Raw genomic sequence first — 20,525 nt, 5'->3', positions numbered from 1 at the left:
TTGCCACATGGACAGACTGCTGCGCTTCTCTTCTAACTATTCATCCCCTGGTAGCTGGAAACTGCTTGATGGGCGTGTTTCGATTGTGCACGGCAACACCTGCTTGACAACTGTTTTGTTGATCTTCTAGATTGAAGAACATAACAAGGAAAAGATAATGATGCGGATGAAACTTTAAGAGAGCCTGACCTGCAACCATTATGTTGTGGATTGCTGCCAGAATTGGAGGAAATATTTTCCCATTTTGGAAAAGTATTGCCCAATGGGACAAAGAAACAGCTGGTGTCATTGCTAGACAGACTGGTGAGATTTCAATGCATTTCTTTTTCCTTTTTTCTGTTTTTGAAGGGGGACTGGATCACACACAGGGGTTACTCTTGGCTCTGTGCTCAGGAATCACTCCTGGCAATGCTCAGAACTATACAGAGTGCTGAGGATTGAACCCCAGGTCTGCCATGCGCAAGGCAAGTGTCCTATCAGCCGCACTATTGCATCAGGCATCAATGTATTTCTTTCCTTCTTTTTTTTTTCTTTTTCTTTTTTCTTTTTGGTTCTTGGGTCACACCCGGCAATGTTCAGGGGTTACTCCTGGTTTTGCACTCAGAAATTGCTCCTGGCAGGCACGAGGGACCACCTTAGATCCTGGGTCTGCTGCATGCAAGGCAAATGCTCTGCCTCTGTGCTATCTCTCCTGCTCCATCAATTTATTTCTTGATTCTTTGTCTTTCTTCCCGTGTATAAATAAACCATTGTGTGGGGCCGGAAAGATAGCATGGAGGTAAGGCATTTGCCTTGCATGCAGAAGGACGGTGATTCGAATCTTAGCATCCCATATGGTCCCCTGAGCCTGCCAGGGGGTGATTTCTGAGTGTAGAGCCAGGATGAACCCCTGAGTGCTGCTGGGTGTGACCCAAAAACAAACAACAAACAAACAAACAAAAAAAGAAACCATTGTGCTAGAGCTCCTCTCTAACCTGAAAGGCTATTCAACCCTGGGAAAGCTACAAAGATACACAGTACTGTTAGTGTTGCCAGACTATATGGGATTCACAGCAAATAATATTGTGTATTTTGTTGTTATTTGTAAGCTGTGTACTACACATCTTTTATTTTATTTATTTGTGTTTTGTTTTTCTTGGTGGGGGGGGGCATTCCTGGTGGTGCTCAGGAATTTCTCCTGCCTCTGCACTCAGAAACCACTCCTAGCAGGCTGGGGACACTATGAGATACCAGATATTGAACCTGGATTAGTTGCATATCAGGCAAAAAGCCCTACCTGCTGTGCTCCCATTGTGCTATCACTCCAGCCCCTAAGCTGCTTTTAAACAGCACTCTACTGTAAGATGACACCCAACTATTAACCCAAAACAAAGTCTTGTCCCCAATTCCATTTTTCCTTTTCACTTAGCCCTTTTATTTTTTGTTTTTGTTTTGGGCCACAACCGTTTGACACTCAGGGGTTACTCCTGGCTTTGCATTCAGAAATTGCTCCAGGCTTGGGGGTACCATATGGGATGCCCAGGGATCTAATTGCAGTCTGTACTAGGCAGGCTATTGCAAGGCCGATGCCTTACCTCTAGCACCACCACTCAAGCCCCTCACCTAGCCCTTTGATATGTAAAAGACCACCTGGATCTCTTGACCTTCCCTCTCCTGGTGCATAGGTATTGGGTTAATAAAGAAAGAGCAGTTTGGCTTGGTGCTTGGAGAGACCACTTAGCGTAAACTGACTCCATGACTTTGTCCTGAATGATTTGATTTGATTTGTTTGTTTGTTTGTTTGTTTGGTTGGTTGGTTTTCGGGCCACACCCAGTGGTGCTCAGGGGTTTCTCCTGGCTATCTGTTCAGAAATCACTCCTGGCAGGCACTAGAAGACATATGGGACGCTGGGGTTTGAACCAACCACCATAAGTCCTGGGTCGGCTGCTTGCAAGGCAAACGCCGCTGTGCTATCTCTCCAGCCCCCTGATTTGGTTTATTACTCCTTCGCAGCTGATCTGCTTCTTTAGATCCATCTACCTGGGGGTAGAAACACAGCATGTGGGGTGGTTTAACCATTGTGGGATTTATTTTACACTCTATAATTTCCTAGAAAATGATGTGTAAATGCTCAAGAAATAACAGTTTTGGGTTTGTTTGTTTCTTTTGGTTTTTGGGTCACACTCGGCTTTGCTCAGGGGTTACTCTTGGCTCTGCACTCAGAAACTGCTCCTGGCAGGCTTGGGGGACCATATGGGATGCCTGGATTCAAACCACCGTCCTTCTGCATGCAAGGTGAACGCCCTACCTCCACGCTATCTCTCCAGCCCAAGAAATAACAGTTTTTTACTAGGTCAAAAGGAGAAAGCTCTTGGTAATCTAAAGACCTGTCAATGTTCTGGTTCATGTTACAATGAAGCCATCGTTGAGGGCCAGAGAGAAGGTGCAGGAGTTAAGGGGCTTGTCTTGACCACTGCAGGGACAGATTTGACCCTTGGATCCACAGGGTCCCCTGAGCATGCCCAGGAGTCATGCCTGAGTCCAAAGGGAAGACAGTACTGCTGAATGTGACCTTAAATGCAATTCTAGTTGGACAGATATTTAGAAAGCATCTTACCATTGCTTAAGGTGGCGAAATTTTGTATTTGCTGGTGGGAGTTCAAACTGGTTAAAACTGGAGCAGCCTTCCTTTGTTGAGATCATTAGATCTCTCAGTTTTAATTCAATTTGACAATATCCATCAAACTACACATTCACTTCCCCAATTTCTGTCTATTAATTCTGGTATGTTATTAGGGAATAAAATCACAGCCTTAGGCCAGAGTGATAGCACAGATGGAAGGGCATTTGCTTTTCACACAGGACTGACCTGGGTTCAGTCTCCGGCACCTCAAAAGGTTTCTTGAGCCTGCCAGGAGTGATTTCTGAATGCAGAGCCAGGAGTAACCCCTTAAAACCACTAGATATAGCCCCCAAACTAAAATAAATTAAAAAATAAAATAAAATAAAAAAACTTTAAAAAATGTTCAGTGGAGTCACGGACATACCCCGGTTTTCATTCCTAGTACTACAGGGCCACTGTTCCCAGTACTCCTGTGTGAGCCAACGGCACCTCAGCATAGCTAGACTATATTGCTGGGAATATACCCCTGACTCTCACTGGAAAGGCAGAGAGAGAGAGAGAGAGAGAGAGAGAGAGAGAGAGAGAGAGAGAGAGAGAGAGAGAGAGAGAGAGAGAGAGAGAGAGAGAGGAGAGAGGAGAGAGGAGAGAGAGAGGAGAGAGGAGAGAGAGAGGAGAGAGAGAAAAGAGAGGGAAAAATAAAATGAAAGAAAGAGGAAGAGAAAAATAGAAAAAGGAAGAGGTAAAGAAAACTAGAAAAGGGGCTGGAGTGATAGCACAACAGTAAGGGCATTTGCGTTGCACGAGGCTGACCCTGGACAGATCTGGGTTCGATCCCTGGCTTCCTATATGGTCCCCTGAGCCAGGAGCGATTTCTGAGAGCATAGCTAAGAGTAACTCCTGAGCATCACCGGGTGTGGACCAAAAATAAACAAACAAAAAACAAAAAAACTAGAAAAGAAAAAAAGTAAAACACAGGTATAATTATATTATATATTACATATAAATATATAATATATATAAAATATATAATATTTCCTGATATTATCTATTTTGAGACTCAAACTATGAAAAATAACATATTGAAATGTTTAAAGTTAAAAAAAAACCCAAATGTTTAAAGTTTTTGTTTTGTTTAGGGCCACACCCAGCGGCATTCAGGGCTTACTTCTGGCTCTGTACTCAGAAATTGCTCCTGACAGGCACTGAGGACCATATGGGGTGTTAGGAATCAAACCCCAGGTCTGTCTCTGGTTGGCTTCCTTTAAGGCAAACACCATATCATTGTGCTATTGCTCCAGCCCGTTTAATGATTTAAATGGAAATGTGGAGCAGTACAAATTTGGGTTCAGAGCGATAGTATAGCTCATAAGGTATTGCCTTGCATTCAGTGGTCCCGCGTTCAATCCTTGGCACGCTGTATGGTCTCTCCAGCACCTCCAGGAGTAATTCCTGAGTGCAGAACTAGGAGTAGGCCCTGAGCATCAGCAATTCACTGGTGTGGCCCCCAAAACCACAAAAACAAAATAAAACAAAAATGACATTTAGAGGAATCATTTTTTTTTTATTTTTGGGCCACACCCGGTAATGCTCAGGGGTTACTCCTGGCTATGTGCTCAGAAGTTGCTCCTGGCTTGGGGGACCATATGGGAATCATTTTTGCGCATTCAAATCTACATTAAAATTACAAGGTTCAAAGCCTAAAGCAGGGCTTATTTTGCTTATTTTGAAAACCCATCCAGGAAATTGCACTAGTCACAGAGTGTTGACAAACTTGTTTTCAACCTGATAGTTCAGGAATTTTGAAAACAAAACCTTTATGTTTGATTTTGGGACACACTCAGATAGGCATAGGGTGGGGCTGATTCCAGGCTCTGTGTTTTGAGGGCAATTTTGCCAGTACAAGGGATTATGTGGGTTAACTGGGTCTTTTTTTTTTCTTTTTGGTTTTTGGGCTACACCCGGTGACACTCAGGGATATGTGCTCAGAAATCACTTCTGGCTTGAGGAATCATATGGGACACCTGGGGATCAAACTGCGGTCTGTCCTGGTCAGCCGCGTGCAATGCAAATGCCCTACCGCTGTGCCACCACTCTGGCCCCTAGCTGGGTCTTTGTTGTTGGTCTTTCTTTTCCTTCCTTCCTTCCTTCCTTCCTTCCTTCCTTCCTTCCTTCCTTCCTTCCTTCCTTCCTTCCTTCCTTCCTTCCTTCTTCTTTCTTTCTTTCCTTTTTGTATTGTTTTTGGACTAGGAAGGCGATTCTCAGATTTTACTCTTGGTTTTGGGGGCGCCAGGATCCACCCTAGGTCCTCCAGGCACAAGGCAAATGCCAGTTCTGTACTATCTCTTCAGCCCCAGGGGTCAGTCCTCTGAGCCAACTGTTGTGTCCAAACTTTGTGTGTGTGTGTGTGTGTGTGTGTGTGTGTGTGTGGTTTTTGGGTCACACCCGACAGTGCTCAGGGGTTATTCCTGGCTCCATGCTCAGAAATTGCTCCTGGCAGGCACAGGGGACCATATGGGACGCCGGGATTCGAACCGATGACCTTCTGCATGAAAGGCAAACACCTTACCTCCATGCTTTCTCTCCGGCCCCGTTGTGTCCAAACGTAACCTTCTTATTGCACAGATAACTGATGTTAATGAAGTCTTCCCCATATCACACATCCCATTACAGCTTTAGATGAATATTTTCAGAATGCCAACGCAGACATATAAGAAAGGTTATAGTATAACTAACTTTGTTTGTTCGGGAGCTACACCCAGTGATGATAAGGAGTTAGTCTTGGTTCTGCACTTAGGAATTGCTGGATCTTGGTGGAACTTCAGAGACTATATGGAATGCCAAGGATCAGACTTGGGTTGGCCACATGCAAGGCAAGCACCCTATCCAATTCCATAATTTGTTTTATTTATTAACTATTATTATTATTATGGTTTTTGGGCCACATCCAGTGGTGTTCAGGGGTTACTCCTGGCTCTGCACTCAGAAATCGCTTCTGGTAGGCTTGGGGAACCATATGGGATGTCAGGAATTGAACCTGGGTCCATCCCGGGTTGGCTGCATGCAAGGCAAATGCTCTACCACTGTGTTAGCAATCCAGCCCCACATAACTTGTTTTATACTTTTGCATTTTTTAATTTTTTTTTTGTTTTTTGGATTTTGGGTCACACCCGGCAGTGCTCAGGGGTTACTTCTGACTCTATGCTCAGAAATCGCCCCTGACAGGGGACCTTATGGAATGCCGGGATTCGAACCACCGTCCTGCATGAAAAGCAAATGCCTTACCTCCATGCTATCTCTCTGGCCCCTAAATTTCTTTTTATTAAAATTCCAACCTTTAAAGCTCTGGTACCTTGCCACCCCTCCCTCCCCAGGTTTCATCAGGCAGGACTTAAGTTTTGTTTCCAGTAACTTTCCTTGCTTTAGTATTAATTTTCTTTTAGCATTTATTAAGTAAATATATTTTTTTATATTTATTTATTTATTTATTGGTTTTTCGGGCCACACTCGTTTGATGCTCAGGGGTTACTCCTGGCTAAGTGCTCAGAAATTGCCCCTGGCTTGGGGGGACCATATGGGACGCCGGGGGGACCGAACTGCGGCCGCGATCTTTCCTTGGCTAGTGCTTGCAAGGCAGATACCTTACCTTTAGCGCCACCTCGCCGGCCCTATTTATTTATTTATTTATTTATTTATTTATTTATTTATTTATTTATTTATTTATTTATTTATTTATTTAGGGTTATACCTGGCAGCACTCAGGCGTTGTTACTTCTGGCTCTATGCTCAGAAATCGCCCCTGGCAGGCTTGGGGAACCATATGGGATGCCGACATTCGAACCACCGATCTTATGCATGTAAGGCAAACACCTTACCTCCAAGTTATCTCTCTGGCCCCTAAGTAAAAACCTTTTAAATAAAATCTTTTAGTATTTATTTTCTTTTTCTTTTTTCATTTTATTTGTTTTTTTGGGCCACACCCAGTGATGCTAAGGGTTTACTCCTAACTCTGCACACAGAAATCACTCCTGGCAGCCTTGGAAAACCATATGGGATACCAGGGATCGAATCTGTACTATTGTTCTGGCCTCATTTTTCTTGTCTAATGAACTGTAAATTATTTTTTCTTCTTAGTAAATATTTCTATACGTTATCATTATTGATAACTAGAAAAGTTTTCCTTAAAATCTATTAATTTGTTTAAAATAAAGTGTATTTTATTTATAATACACAAATAAAATCCACTATATTTTATGTATTTATTGATTGGGGGCCACCCTTAGCTATACTCATACTACTCCTGACTCTGGGCTCAGAGATTCCAATCCTGGCAGTGTTTGGGGAAACCACATGGATACAGAAGACCAAACCTGAGTCTGCAAGACAAATACCCTCCTCACTTTGGCCCTCACTGCATCTTGTTTAGACTTGATGGCGAAAATTCAGACATTTTTCTTTCTTTTTTTTTTTTTGGGGGGGGGTCACACCCGGCAGCGCTCAGGGGTTACTCCTGGCTCTATGCTCAGAAATCACTCCTGGCAGGCTCGGGGAACCATATGGGATGCCGGGATTCGAACCGATGACCTTCTGCATGAAAAGCAAACGCCTTCCCTCCATGCTATCTCTCCGGCCCCTATTTAGACATATTTCAATGCACAACCCTTGAAAAACTGGGACAAAGTCAAAGTTCACTTTGGCTATTCAATTTTTTTTTTGAAAGCACGTGCTTAATTAAATAGCATTACTTGGAAATGATTGATAAAAAAAGAATGAAGTGATTGGTAACTCATTTGATTGCAACAGATCTATTTCCCAAAGTGGAAAACTCTAATGTTAATCGTTTTTCCAGAAGCATCTTGCAGTTAATAAAAGAGAGATGAAGGTCCATAGCAGCTCAAATCAGAATTTATCTACATCTTCCCCAGGGGCGATCATTGCAGAAGGCGCCGACCTCGCCTACTTTCCCAGGCCAAATTCAACCCAGGGCGGGTCTCGAACCCTGCACGCCTCGTGCAGACCCGGGGATTCCGCCTGGGGCACAGCCCGCAGAGCGGATGGTGGTAGTGGGAGGGGGAAATGCTCCAGCCAGCGGCGCACCGGAAGTGCGCGTGGAAGCGCCTGTAGTCAACTCACACCTGATTGGTTCTCCTACCTCTAAGCTCCGCCTCTCTTCATCTACTATTGGCCGCCTGGTTTGCCTATTAGAATAGTCCCCGCCCCCGCCGTGAAGCCGGTTTCCCGAAGTCTTAGTTCTCCTTCGTGATGGTTGGCTAGCATGCCCGTCCATCTTTTTTACGCGCTTGCTGATTGGTTATCGGCCCTCGTAAGCCCGCCCCTTTCCCCTCCCCGGCTTAGAGGACAGAGGTTGAAGGCGGGCGGCGGGGCTGGGGGCCTCCTGGGGCGGTAGTGGCGCCGGCCGGGGGCAGCTGAGGCCTTCCGTGGCCGAAGCGAAGCCGCGCGGTGAGTGTGGGGCCCCGACCCCCACCCCCAGAAGGTGGCGTGGTGTCCGGAGCACCCCGAATCGGGGGTCCCGTCGGGGACGCGCGGTCGCCTCCTCCGCACGCTCCGGGCACCGCCTGTGGCCCCGACCGAGCCCCGCCCGGCGACGCCCACCCTGGGCACCCGGGGCCCCGGAGGGCCTCGAACCCTCGACCCGGCGCCCCGAGGCCGCTGTGGGCCGGCCAGGAGCCGTGTCTCCGCCCGCCGCGCGCCCCTGTGCTGCTCCGGGCCGGGTTCTCTCGTGAACCGGATCCCACGCTCTCTGGGGAGCACTTTGGGGGGGCTAGGGGTGTCCCTCCCCCTGGGGAGGGGTTCTGGGCATTAGGCTCCGGACACTGCAAATGAAGGAAGGGTCCGCCTCGCGGGGTCTGGGCGGAGGCGCCTCCGGGTAGAGTTTAGTCGTTGCAGGAAGAGGCTTGAGTGGCGGGACGATTGGGGGGGGGGGCCCTGCATCGTGCACCCCAGGAATTCGGCATCCTTGGGATCGTGCACCTCAGCATCCCGGGGACCGTGCACCCCAGCATCCCGGGACCATGCACCTCAGCACCTGGGGACCTGCACCCCAGGACCATGCACTCCAGCATCCTGGGACTGTGCACCCCGGAACCCTGGAACCGTGCACCCTAGCACCCCAGGACCGTGCACTTTAGCACTTGGGGACGGTGTGCCCCAGCACCCCGGGGACCATGCACCCCAGCACTCTGGGGTCGTGTACCCCAGCATCCAGGGATTGTGCACCCCAGCATTCTCGAGGATCATGCACCTTAGCACTCGGGGACTGTGCACCTTAGCATCCTGGGACTTTAGCCCACACTGCCTAGACCCCAAGCCATGCTTTACTCAGTCCTAGCTGGTAGGTCCCCTATCTTTCCTGCCCCACCCATCTCATCCTCTGTGGCTGGTCCCATTTCCCTGTCCCAACTCATCCCCCATCTCCGTCCATCCCTTGTTCCTTGTCCAGTCTCATCTTTCCTGTCCCCTGTCCCATCTTGTCCTTCATCATGTGTCCAGCCTGTCCCTGTCCCATTACCTGTCCAGTCTTTCCCCCCACCCCGTACTGTCTTCTATACTGTTGCGTCTCTTGTCTCTCCCATCCCCTGTCCAGCCCCACCTCTTTTTTTTTTTGGTTTTTGGGCCACACCCGGTAACGCTCAGGGGTTACTCCTGGCTATGTGCTCAGAAGTTGCTCCTGGCTTGGGGGACCATATGGGACACCGGGGGATCGAACCGCGGTCCGTCCAAGGCTAGCGCAGGCAAGGCAGGCACCTTACCTTTAGCGCCACCGCCCGGCCCCCAGCCCCACCTCTTGATGAGTCTCTTGTCTGTCCTGTCCCCTGTCTCCCTGTCTGGTCCTGTGCCCATTCTGTCTCCTGCTCCATCTCAGTCCCTGGCACGTCCTCTGTCTCTTCCATCCTCTTTCCAGTCCCAGCCCATTTTTCCCTCCCTGTCTGTTGTGTTCCCTATCAGGTCCTGTCCTCAGCCTTCCCCTGTCTTATCCTGTCAGTCCTGTTCCCCATATCATTCCCTGTCCACTACTGTCTCCTATAACATTCCTTGTCCCATCGCCTGTTCAGTCCTTTCCCCCATCTACACCCCTGCCTCATTCCACTGCCTTCCCTGTCCCATTCCCAGAATGTCCCATCCCAATCAGCAGCAGGCAGGAGAGCACTGGAGAGGGGACTTGTCCAAACTGGGAGTGAGTGAAAGGCACATGGGAATTTGCAGACTCGGTGCAAAAAGAGAAAGAGAATGGGAAATACATTAGTAATTTGGAGGGTTGGAGTGATAGCACAGCAGTAGGGCGTTTGCCTTGCACGTGACCGACCTGGGACTGACCTGGGTTCCATCATCAGAACCCCATATGGTCCTCCGAGCTCCAGGAGTGATTTCTGAGCACAGAGCATCCAGGAGTAACCCCTTAACACAGCTGGGTGTGCCCCTCCCAAAAGAAAAATCAAGGAGTAACCCTTGAGCACTGTTGCCTGTGACCCCCAAATAAATTAGTACTTTTTAGATTTATAGTGTGAAGAAGTGGGTTTTTCTGCTCTGTCAAATATGATGATGATAATAATAATACAGTATTTTCCAGGTTATAAAACGACCCTTAAACCCATGAAAAACTTCCTAAAAGTCTGAAAAGTAAGTAACTTCTTAAAAGTAAGAGGGGGCAGATCACTCTTCCCTGAAACGGGAGTAAGTTTCAGCATGCTATATACTGGCATATAAGACGATCCCCGACTTTTAAGAAGTTTTTATGGGCCAAAATCTTGTCTTATACGCTGGAAAATATGATACTAGTTTTACCTATTTATGCCTTTTTGTTCTTTGGGGGTGACTCATCTAGTGGTGCTTCCAGCTTATTCCAGGCTCTGCTTATGGGACATTCCTGACAGTCATGGGGGGCCATATGCAGTGTCAAGGGGATCATCAGCTGCATGCAAATGAAGCACCTATCTTGCTGGCCTACTTTTTTTTTTTTTTTTTTTTTTTTTTACTTTGTTTTGCTTTGGGAGGCATACCCGGCAGTGCCCGGGGCTTACTCCTGGCTCTGTGCTCAGGGATCACTGGTGGTGCTTGGGGGACCATTTAAGGTACCAAGAATTGAATCTGTCAGCTGTGTGGAAGGCCAACATCTTACCCACTGTACTACTATCTCACTGGCCCCTCTTTTTACCATATTTTTGTGGGGGGGCCACACCTGGTGACGCTCAGGGGTTATTACTGGCTATGCGATCAGAAATTGATCCTGACTTGGGGACCATATAAGACGCCAGGGGATCAAACTGTGGTCCTAAGTCAGCTCGTGCAAGGCAAATGTCCTACCTCTTGCACCACCACTCTGGCCCCTCTTTTTACCTTTTAAAATATGACTTCTAGGAAACTTAAATGTGTGACTTGTATATTTTGCAAAGTGTTGTTATAGTTTATATATATATATATATATATTTTTTTTTTTTATATATAAATCAGTTTTCTTCTGTAGTTGGACTTCTTGAGTAAAGGAGCTGTCCTTAGGCATGTATTATTCATTCATGACCTCCCTGCCTCTAGTATTTAGCTCTGAACCACATATTAGTGATAATAATGGTCAAAATAATGTACAGTTCGGAGAGATAGCACAGCAGCGTTTTCCTTGCAAGCAGCTGATCCAGGACCAAAGGTGGTTGGTTTGAATCCCGGTGTCCCATATGGTCCCCAGAGCCTGCCAGGAGCTATTTCTGAGCAGACAGCCAGGAGTAACCCCTGAGCACCGCTGGGTGTGGCCCAAAAACCAAAAAAAAAAAAAAAGTACAGTTAGGGGTTCCTATGTGTCTAGCACTGTGCTCAGGACTTGTTTGTTGTTTTTTGTCTGTTTGGTTTTGGGCCAGACCCTTTGCTTCTCAGGCTTATTTCTGACTCTGTGCTCAGGGATCACTCTTGGTAGGGCATTGGGGGATCACTTGTGGTGACAGGGTTCGAACCTGGGTTGACTGCATTCAAGGAAAGCCTTGTACCTGCTGTATTTTCATTGCTCCAGTCCCTCAGTCCTTAGTTACGTAATCATCACACCAATCTTTTGATTTAGGTACTATTTTACCCTCTGATTGTAACTGAGGAGACATATTTTACATATATTTTTCATGTTATATGACTTTGAACTAGATTCAAACCCAGGTCTTCACAGACACAGTTTGGTCTTCTCTATTGCTGTTATAGCATTGGTCAGTATGGAATAAATTGAGACTTTCAATTTTGTTTTTCGGCCACACCCAGTGATGCTCAGGGGTTACTCCTGGCTATGCGCTCAGAAATTGCTCCTGGCTTGGGGGGACCATATGGGATGCCAGGGGATTGAACCGAGGTCCCTTACCCCCAGGTCCATCCCGGGTCGGCCACCTGCAAGGCAAATGCCCTGTGGCTGTGCTATCACTCCAGCCCCTCACTTTTTTTTTTTTTAAACCATACCTGGCTCTGCTCAGGGCTTACTCCTGACTCTGTACTTAGGAATCACTTTTGGTAAGCCTCAGGGGACCCTATGGGGTACTGAGGATCAAATTCAAGTTAACTGTGCAATGCAAGTGCCCTGCCTGAGGTACTATTGTCCTGGCTCTGTGCTCAGAAATTGCTCTTGGCAGGCCCGAGTGACCATACGGGATGCCGGGGATCAACAAGGTTGGCCATATGTGAGGCAAAAGTGCTCAACCCGCTATGCTATGGTCTGGCCCCCTTTACCTCCTTTAGTTATTTTACATTTTGTCTCTTTTTGTAGGGGAGGCATATCTAGAAGTGCTTAAGTCTTAATTCTGGCTCTGTACTCAAAGGTTAGTCCTCGCAGTGCTTGGAGGACCCTGTGAGATTTCAGGGATTGAACCAGGTCAGCTGTATGCAAGGCAAGCAAGTACTGATAGTAGTTCTTGCTATACTATCTCTCTGGCCCTGATTTAGATTTTTCTTAAAAGCTTTTTTTTTTTTTTGGTTTTTGGGCCACACCCAGTGGTACTCAGAGGTTACTCCTGGCTCTCTGCTCAGAAATTGCTCCTGGCAGGCACAGGGGACCACATGGGATGCCGGGATTCGAACCATCCTTGGTACTGGGTTGGCTGCTTGCAAGGCAAATGCCCTACCACTATGCTATCTCTTCGGCCCTAATTTTTTTTTTGGGGGGGCCACACCTGTTTGACGCTCAGGGGTTACTCCTGGCTATGCACTCAGAAATCACCCCTGGCTTGGGGGGACCATATGGGACACCTGGGGATAGAACCGTGGTCTGTCCTACACTAGTGCTTGCAAAGCAGACACCTTACCTCTAGCGCCACCTTCCCGGCCCCAATTTTTGGTTTTAAGGTCAGCATTACTTGTGGGACCAGTGATTGAATTTTGGGGGATCTCGCATGTAAGTCGTGCTCCAGTCATTTGAGCCATTTCCCTGGCTCTGCTGACATTTTTAGAAACCCCTTACTGGGGCTGGAAAAATAGCACAGTGGTAGGGCATTTGCCTTGCACCCAGCAGACCTAGGATGGCCCTGGGTTCGATCCCTGGCATCCCATATGGTTCCCTGACTGACTGGGCTGACTCACTGCAGGTTGGTGTTGCGGGTCCAGGGACCATAAATAAACTCACAGCCATTGTTACCTAGAATACTAAAGAAGCTTCTCTCCAAAGACCTTTAGGCAAGATGCTTGGGACGGGACCCACCGCTGCTGCCACAGCTGCCACCACGTCAAGCAATGTGAGCGTCCTGCAGCAGTTTGCCAGCGGCCTCAAGAGCCGCAATGAGGAGACCAGGGCCAAGGCTGCCAAGGAGCTCCAGCACTATGTCACCCTGGAGCTTCGTGAGGTGAGGGCTTGGGGGCAAGGGCAAGACCCTGGAGGGGTTGGGCAACTTGGACCAGATGGCTTAAGATTCCTTGGACAGCCCAGGATGTTTTGGGTAATGCAGAGATTTTTTTTTTCTTTTTGGGCCACACCTTCTGACGCTCAGGGGTTACTCCTGGCTTTGCGCTTAGAAATTGCTCCTGGTTCGAGGGACCATATGGGACACCAGGGATCAAACCAAGGTCCATCCTAGGTTAGCGTGTGCAAGGCAAATGCCCTACCACTGTGCTATCGCTCTGACCCCACAGAGATTCTTTTAATAAAAGGCACCTGGGGGCCGGAGAGAAAACATGGAGGCAAGGTGTTTGCCTTGTATGCAGGACAGTGGTTTGAATCTCGGCATTCCATATGGTCCCTGAGCCTGCCAGGAGCTATTTCTGAGCGTAGAGCCTGGAGTAACCCCTGAGAGCTGCCCAGTGTAACCCAAAAAACAAACAAACAAAAAAAAAAATAAAAGGCACCTGATTTCTCATGCCTATGGAGCGTGTAGGGTTCCTTCGCAACCATGATATTACTTATGTCTTATTGCTGTATTATTTTATATGTTTCTTTGTTTTGTTCTTGTTTTTGTTTGTTTTGGGGCCATATCCATCAGCGCCGAGGGGTTACTACTGGCTCTGCTCAGAAGTCGCCCCTGGCAATCTCTGGGGGACATATGAGATTCTGGGAATCAAACCCGGAATTCCACCCAGGTTGGCTGAGTGCAAGGCAAATGCCCTACCGCTGTGCTATCTCTCTGGCCCTGTTTGTTTTATTGGTCTATACCCGGCAATGCTCAGGGCTTACTCGTGACTCTGCACTCAGGATTACTCAGAATTACTCTGGTATTGCTCAGGGGACCACTGGGGTGCCACAATTGAACCTGGGTCAGCAGCATGCAAGGCAGGTCTCTCCATGCTGTACTACTATCATTCTGGCTTCGTGGTGCCATTTTAAGAGTTGACATAGAGTCAGTGATTTCTCTTCGTTTTTTCCTTTTTTGACTGCATTTCAATCCTTAGGTTTTTTTTTTGCCTGTTAATAGTGGTAGGGAGGGTTTGGAAAGTTGACCACTTTATAAGGCCCTGATCTTTGGGAGCCACCCTACCATCCCATCAGGGAGACACTAGGCATCATCTTAGTCCAGGGGTGGTGAACAAGTTCTACACAAAGAGCCAAAATTTTAAACTGTGAGAGTCAGAGAGCCACATCATGTAGTGACCTGCCAAAACAGACACTCACAAAAGCATATAATTTTAACAATAATCTATTAAACACATACTGCATTTTGCCATTTTGAGTGAGGATAAAAATCCTGCAGTGATGGTGAGGGTGTGCTGTGTCATCCACACTAAGAACTAATGGCAAGATATGACACAACATGTGACACATGGGTCACCCCCGCTCGCTGGCCTGTGCAGTTGTTTCCGAGGGATGGGAGACGGGATGACGCTGCCTGGGGGTGGGACTACGTGCTCGGATATCTCTCCTCAGAGGTCCCTCAGAAGCAGCATAACAAAATCCAAACTTGGCAAAGAGCCACAGTATACAAAATAATGATAAGAGGCAAAGAGTTGCGCCGCGTGTTTGCCACCCCTGTCTTAGTCCATCTCTCTTTGCAGATGAGTCAGGAGGAATCGACTCGCTTCTATGATCAGCTCAACCATCACATCTTTGAACTGGTTTCCAGCTCAGATGCCAACGAGAGGAAAGGTGGCATTTTGGCCATAGGTAAGGTTAGGGTTTCTGATTAGAACTGTTATTATTTTAATTAATCAAACCATGTAGTGCCATAGGATGAACCTGGGACTCCTATATGCAAAGTGTGTGCTCTGAACCTTTGAGTTACCTTTTGTTTTGTTTTATTTTTGTTTTTGGGCCACATCTAGTGGCACTTGGGTTACTCCTGGTTCTGTGCTCAGAAATCGCTCCTGACAGGCTCAGGGGACCATATAAGGGATGCCAGGGATCAAACCCGGGTCCGTCATGGGTTGGCAGTATGCAAGGCAAATGCCCTACCACTGTGCTGTCACTTTGGCTCCCCCTTTGAGTTATCTCCCTGGTCTTGAAGGATTTAATTTTAGAGAGAACCTTTGTGTCTGTTATGTCTTGTGTCTACTGTCCTGGTAGGTGTTTAATTTATATTTGGGTCTTTTGTTGTTGTTGTTCCTGACCCCCATTATTCAGGTCTTGAGACACAGTTGGTGTTTCCAGGAATGGAGTCTCAGGGTCCAGGGAGATGGCTCAAAGATCGCCCTGAAACAGACCAAAGCCAGCTTTCTCTCTACTGCTAGATGCTGCTTTTGTGTCCTCTGGCTTTTCTGTGGGTCATCTGGTAGCACACTGAGACTTAAAAATAAAAGTGAAGTTAGAGGCAGTGAATGAGAGCAAGTGATTTTTAGCTCTCAGGCATGGGTCATCAGTGTTGTGAAAATATTTTTGGCTCTGTTTTTGGGTCAGACATCCAGCGGTGCTCAGGGGTTTCTCCTGGCTCTGCACTCAGGAATCTGCACTCCTCGCCTCACTTGGGTTTCATGTGGAATGCTAAGGATGGAATTTGGGTTGGCCATATGCAAGGCAAACACCCTACCCCCTGTACTGTCTCTTCGGCCCTAGTTTTATGAACTGTGATTCCGTCCCAGTGTGTTTTTCTTGGCAGAACTAATCGCATATACTGAAATGAGGTTATTTTGCTTTATATAAGTGTTTCTGTTGGTTACAATGAAATGCTCCCTTGCTGCCCAGCAGGGAATTGCAGTCCACTGGAGAGGCCAGGAAAGGCTCCCTCGTCTGTTTTTCTTTCAAATACTTGGGCATTCTAAGGTCCAAGGTGCGTCCCTTGTACCCATCTTCCCCTTTTGCCTTCCTCTCTCTTCCAGCCAGCCTCATAGGAGTAGAAGGTGGGAATTCCACCCGCATTGGGAGATTCGCCAACTACCTTCGAAACCTCCTCCCCTCCAATGACCCAGTTGTTATGGAGATGGCTTCTAAAGCCATCGGCCGCCTTGCCATGGCTGGGGACACTTTTACCGCCGAGTACGTGGAGTTTGAGGTGAAGCGAGCTCTGGAGTGGCTGGGTGCTGACAGAAATGAAGGCCGGAGACACGCCGCTGTGAGTGCTCCTGGGGTCCTGTCCAGACTGCCCAGACTGTGCCTGCCCACCCAGGAGAGTCTATCACCTTCCAGAACTGTATATACTTGTGCCCATTGGTACCTGACCTACAATTCCTGTTTCCTCGGTGCTATTGACCATGAGGGCACTCATGGCTTAGCCTTTTCTTCCTGGGTGACAGCGTCACTGCTTTTTCAGGCGTGGCCCTGTTAGAAACTTCTCTGATGGATAAGACTCCAGTCTTGTGAGATGGGGGACAGTCTGTTCCCACCAGGGGAAAGGGATATTGGAACGCAGCATCCCCAAGAGCACCACATGCAGTGACTTAGGACTGCACAAGGAACTTGCCCTGGAATTCTGCCTCCAGTCTTTGCCACTTCCTTGTGCTAATTTAGGGCAACCTCTGACTTCTAGTTGCACCCACTCTCAAATGAAGATAATAGCAGTATTAAATATTAAAAAGGATTATTCATTCACTCCATAAATATTTATCGGTGTATTCTAAGCCTGGGTCTAGGCTGGCGGTGTACTAAGCTTCAAACACATCTGCTCTCCTAGTGATTATGTTCTCACAATATCCCAAGACGGTGAGCAGAGAGGTGTTCTGTCACCGATGACTTTTCTGTTCCCGAGCTAGCAGAGTGGGCGAGGCTGCTCTTTTCCCATGAACTTCCACTCAAAGATGTCAGGGTCTGTGTTTTCTTTTTCTTTTTTTTTGGTTTTTGGGCCACACCCAGTAACGCTCAGGGGTTACTCCTGGCTATGTGCTCAGAAGTTGCTCCTGGCTTGGGGGACCATATGGGACACCGGGGGATCGAACCGCGGTCCGTCCAAGGTTAGCGCAGGCAAGGCAGGCACCTTACCTTTAGCGCCACCGCCCGGCCCCTGGGTCTGTGTTTTCAAGTGGCCTAGCCTCGTGTCAAAGCTAGCATTTTCAGCGTGCCTTTCTATCCCCAGGTCCTAGTTCTGCGGGAGCTGGCCATCAGCGTGCCCACCTTCTTCTTCCAGCAAGTGCAGCCCTTCTTCGACAATATTTTTGTGGCCGTGTGGGACCCCAAGCAGGCCATCCGAGAGGGAGCCGTATCTGCCCTTCGTGCCTGCCTGATCCTCACCACCCAGCGGGAGCCTAAAGAGATGCAGAAGCCGCAGTGGTACAGGGTGAGGAGAGAGGGTGGCATACTTGGCTGCCTGCAGAGCATGGATCTATCTGGCCAGGATCGCCTGGCCTCGGGGTTAACTGCAGGCTTCTTACCACAGAGCAAGGCTCACATTTGTTTTTGGTCTCAGGTGAATTTTTAGGCTCAGTCTGAATCAATAATTGTTCTATTTCCTTAAAGGAACAATCCATTGACGACCACGACATTATTTGATAAATCTCTTGGAAGGGAAATTTGATGCTAATTAACTCCATAGCTTATCAACAATTAGGAGGCATCTGTTTCAGTCATGTTACAATGTGGGAAAACGGATGTTTCTGAATCTTCCTAATTTAGAAAGTGTTGGAGCTCTCTGGTATTGTGAATTCTGTGCTGCTATGAGATCTTGCTAAGAAGCAGCCCTGTACGGGACTGGGGAAGTAACTCAGTGGTAGGGTGCATGCTTTGAATTCAGTAGACGCTAAATTTGATTCCCCATACTGCAAGCAAAAACAATAGCAGCAACACCAAGAACAACGATCAAAAACCAAAAGCAAACTTACAAGAAGGTATTGAATGTGGGATTGGAGAGGCTGAGTTCTAACTGGCTTTGCTATGTGGACTGGAATTTAATTTTGAGTCTCTAATTTTAATCTGATAAAATTAGGGATGCAATGGTGTGTGACCTCATTAAGCCAAATGAAATGAAGACAAATCGATAGATTAGCTTTTTTGATGTCGCTGGCACAAGGTGCTGATCAGGCTACGAAACACTCAGAACCCCCCCTCCCCTCAATAGATGGGGTACTTCGGTGTTCTCTCTGATCTTGATGGAAGCATTCCATGTCTCTTACCTAGCACACATTCGAAGAAGCAGAGAAGGGGTTTGATGAGACCCTGGCCAAGGAGAAGGGCATGAATCGGGATGATCGGATTCACGGAGCCCTGCTGATCCTCAACGAGCTGGTCCGGATCAGCAGCATGGAGGGAGAGGTGAGCAGCTGCATGAGCGTGTTTGGATGTAGTGTCCTGCTGTGAGCAAGTCGGGGCAAGAGTCTTGTCCTTATGGAGTTGACATTTTTTGGTAGGAGAAATGGAAAGAAGAAAACAAGTTAATATCAGACTGCAAACAAGTTCCATGAAAAGAAATGGGGATGGAAGTAATAGGTGAAGTGGTGTCTGGATGATCAGAAAGACTCTTTTTGAGAGGTGCTGCCATTTAAGCTGAACCCCAGGTAACAGGAGGAGGCAGTCTTGGAGCTGGTAGGGAGAGGTGTGTCAGGGAGGGAAGTCAGCAAGTTCAAGCCGCAGGAAGAAGGTAAGTGTGGCTGGGGTACCAAACTTGGGAGACCCACCACTTGAGTAGGCCTCCTAGCTCATGGCAGACAGGCTTAATTGCTGTGGCCACAGTAAACATAAGCACTGACTCGATGAGGAATACAACGTGTGACCCAATTTGAATGATAATTGTCCCATCCTTGGTCTGGAAACGAATGGAGAAAGTCTGGAATGAAAACAGGGAGACCAGTTGGGAGATCTTGAGCTCAGAAAGCAACTGTGAAGATGAGTCAAAATGTAGGATTTATTTATTTATTTATTTATTTTGGTTTTGGGGCCACACCAGGCAGCACACCTAGTTAATATCTGCTCAGAAATTGCTCCTGGCAGGCACGGGGAACTGTATGGGATGCCAGGATTCGAACCACCTTTGGTCCTGGGGTCGGCTGCTTGCAAGGCAAACGCCCTACCGCTGTGCTATCTCTCCAGCCCCGAAAAGTAGGTATTTGGGGCCAGATTAATAGCACCGTGGTAGGGTATTTGCACGTAGACAACCAGGGACAGACCAATGTTCGATTTCTGGCATCCTATCTGATTCCCTGAGCCTGCCAGGAGTGATTTCTGAGCACAGAGCAAGGACACCCGTGTACACTGCTGGGTGTGGCCCCCCAAAAACAAAAAGAATTTGGGTCTGGAGTGATGGCACAGCAGTGGGGTGTTTGCCTTACATGTGACCCACCTGGGATTGCTTCCTGGCATCCCGTGTGGTTCCCTGAGCCTGCCATGAGTGCTTCTGAGCGCATTCAGGAGAGGCCCCTGAGCATTGCCAGGAGTAACTCACACCCCCTCACAAAAAAAAGAAAAGTAGGAATTTCATTAGAGCTTTAAGCAGGAGCGAGTGAGGTGGGCACTGGAAGAACCTCAGAGCTCGGTGCACAGCTGACCCAGCATGAACTCGAGCAAAGGAATGGGGACTGCAAGCAGCCAGGTCTCCTGTTCGAGGAAGGTCCTCACTGGGGGCCAGAGAGAGAACATGGAGGTAAGGCGTTTGCCTCGCATGCAGAAGGACAGTGGTTCCAATCCCGGCATCCCATATGGTCCCCCGAGCCTGCCAGGAGCAATTTCTGAGCGTAGAGCTAGGAGGAAGCCCTGAGCGCTGCCGGGTGTGACCCAAAAAAAAACAAAAAAAGGAAGGTCCTCACAGGGTACTCAGCCCTCCCTAGTGTTCCATTTCACCCTGCTGTTCCCTGGAAGCACTCTTGGGGAGTGACTCCGGGACAGGCAAGTGGGCCATTGCAGAATAGCAGTCAGGATTTGTAGCTGGTGGTTTATTCTCGAGGCAGCCCCTCATCACGAGGCCATTTTGCCTGCTTTGGGGATCACAGTGGTGTCGACAAACATCAGCAGTGGACCCAGAAGTCGCTGGCTCTGGCGTCTGTTTGGGCGCTGGAGTTCATCAGGGAGAATCCTGCAGGGAGCCAACTGGTGTGGAATTTCAGCCCAGGGTTATTGCTTTGGGAGACCCAGAGAACTTTGCCCTGACTGCCCTAGATTTGGAAGCAGCA

General features: G+C 48.0%; 1 protein-coding gene across 1 annotated transcript in view; it reads left to right on the top strand.

Annotated features, from left to right (window-relative positions):
• The first annotated feature begins 7,964 nt into the window (after positions 1-7,964).
• The window catches only part of MTOR (mechanistic target of rapamycin kinase), a 151,908-nt gene continuing 139,347 nt past the window's right edge, over positions 7,965-20,525 (top strand). Inside the window, exons 1-6 of the mRNA XM_049775256.1 lie at positions 7,965-8,060; positions 13,243-13,417; positions 15,057-15,165; positions 16,314-16,546; positions 17,504-17,704; positions 18,541-18,675. Coding sequence (XP_049631213.1) covers positions 13,256-13,417; positions 15,057-15,165; positions 16,314-16,546; positions 17,504-17,704; positions 18,541-18,675 — 840 coding nt within the window. The 5' untranslated portion in view covers positions 7,965-8,060; positions 13,243-13,255. The remainder of the gene's footprint in view (positions 8,061-13,242; positions 13,418-15,056; positions 15,166-16,313; positions 16,547-17,503; positions 17,705-18,540; positions 18,676-20,525) is intronic.

Source organism: Suncus etruscus, chromosome 6 (assembly GCF_024139225.1).
Source record: "Suncus etruscus isolate mSunEtr1 chromosome 6, mSunEtr1.pri.cur, whole genome shotgun sequence".
NCBI classification, from domain to species: Eukaryota; Metazoa; Chordata; class Mammalia; order Eulipotyphla; family Soricidae; genus Suncus; species Suncus etruscus.
The sequence above is the reverse complement of the archived record's forward strand: the minus strand, read 5'-3'. Positions and strand labels throughout refer to the sequence as shown.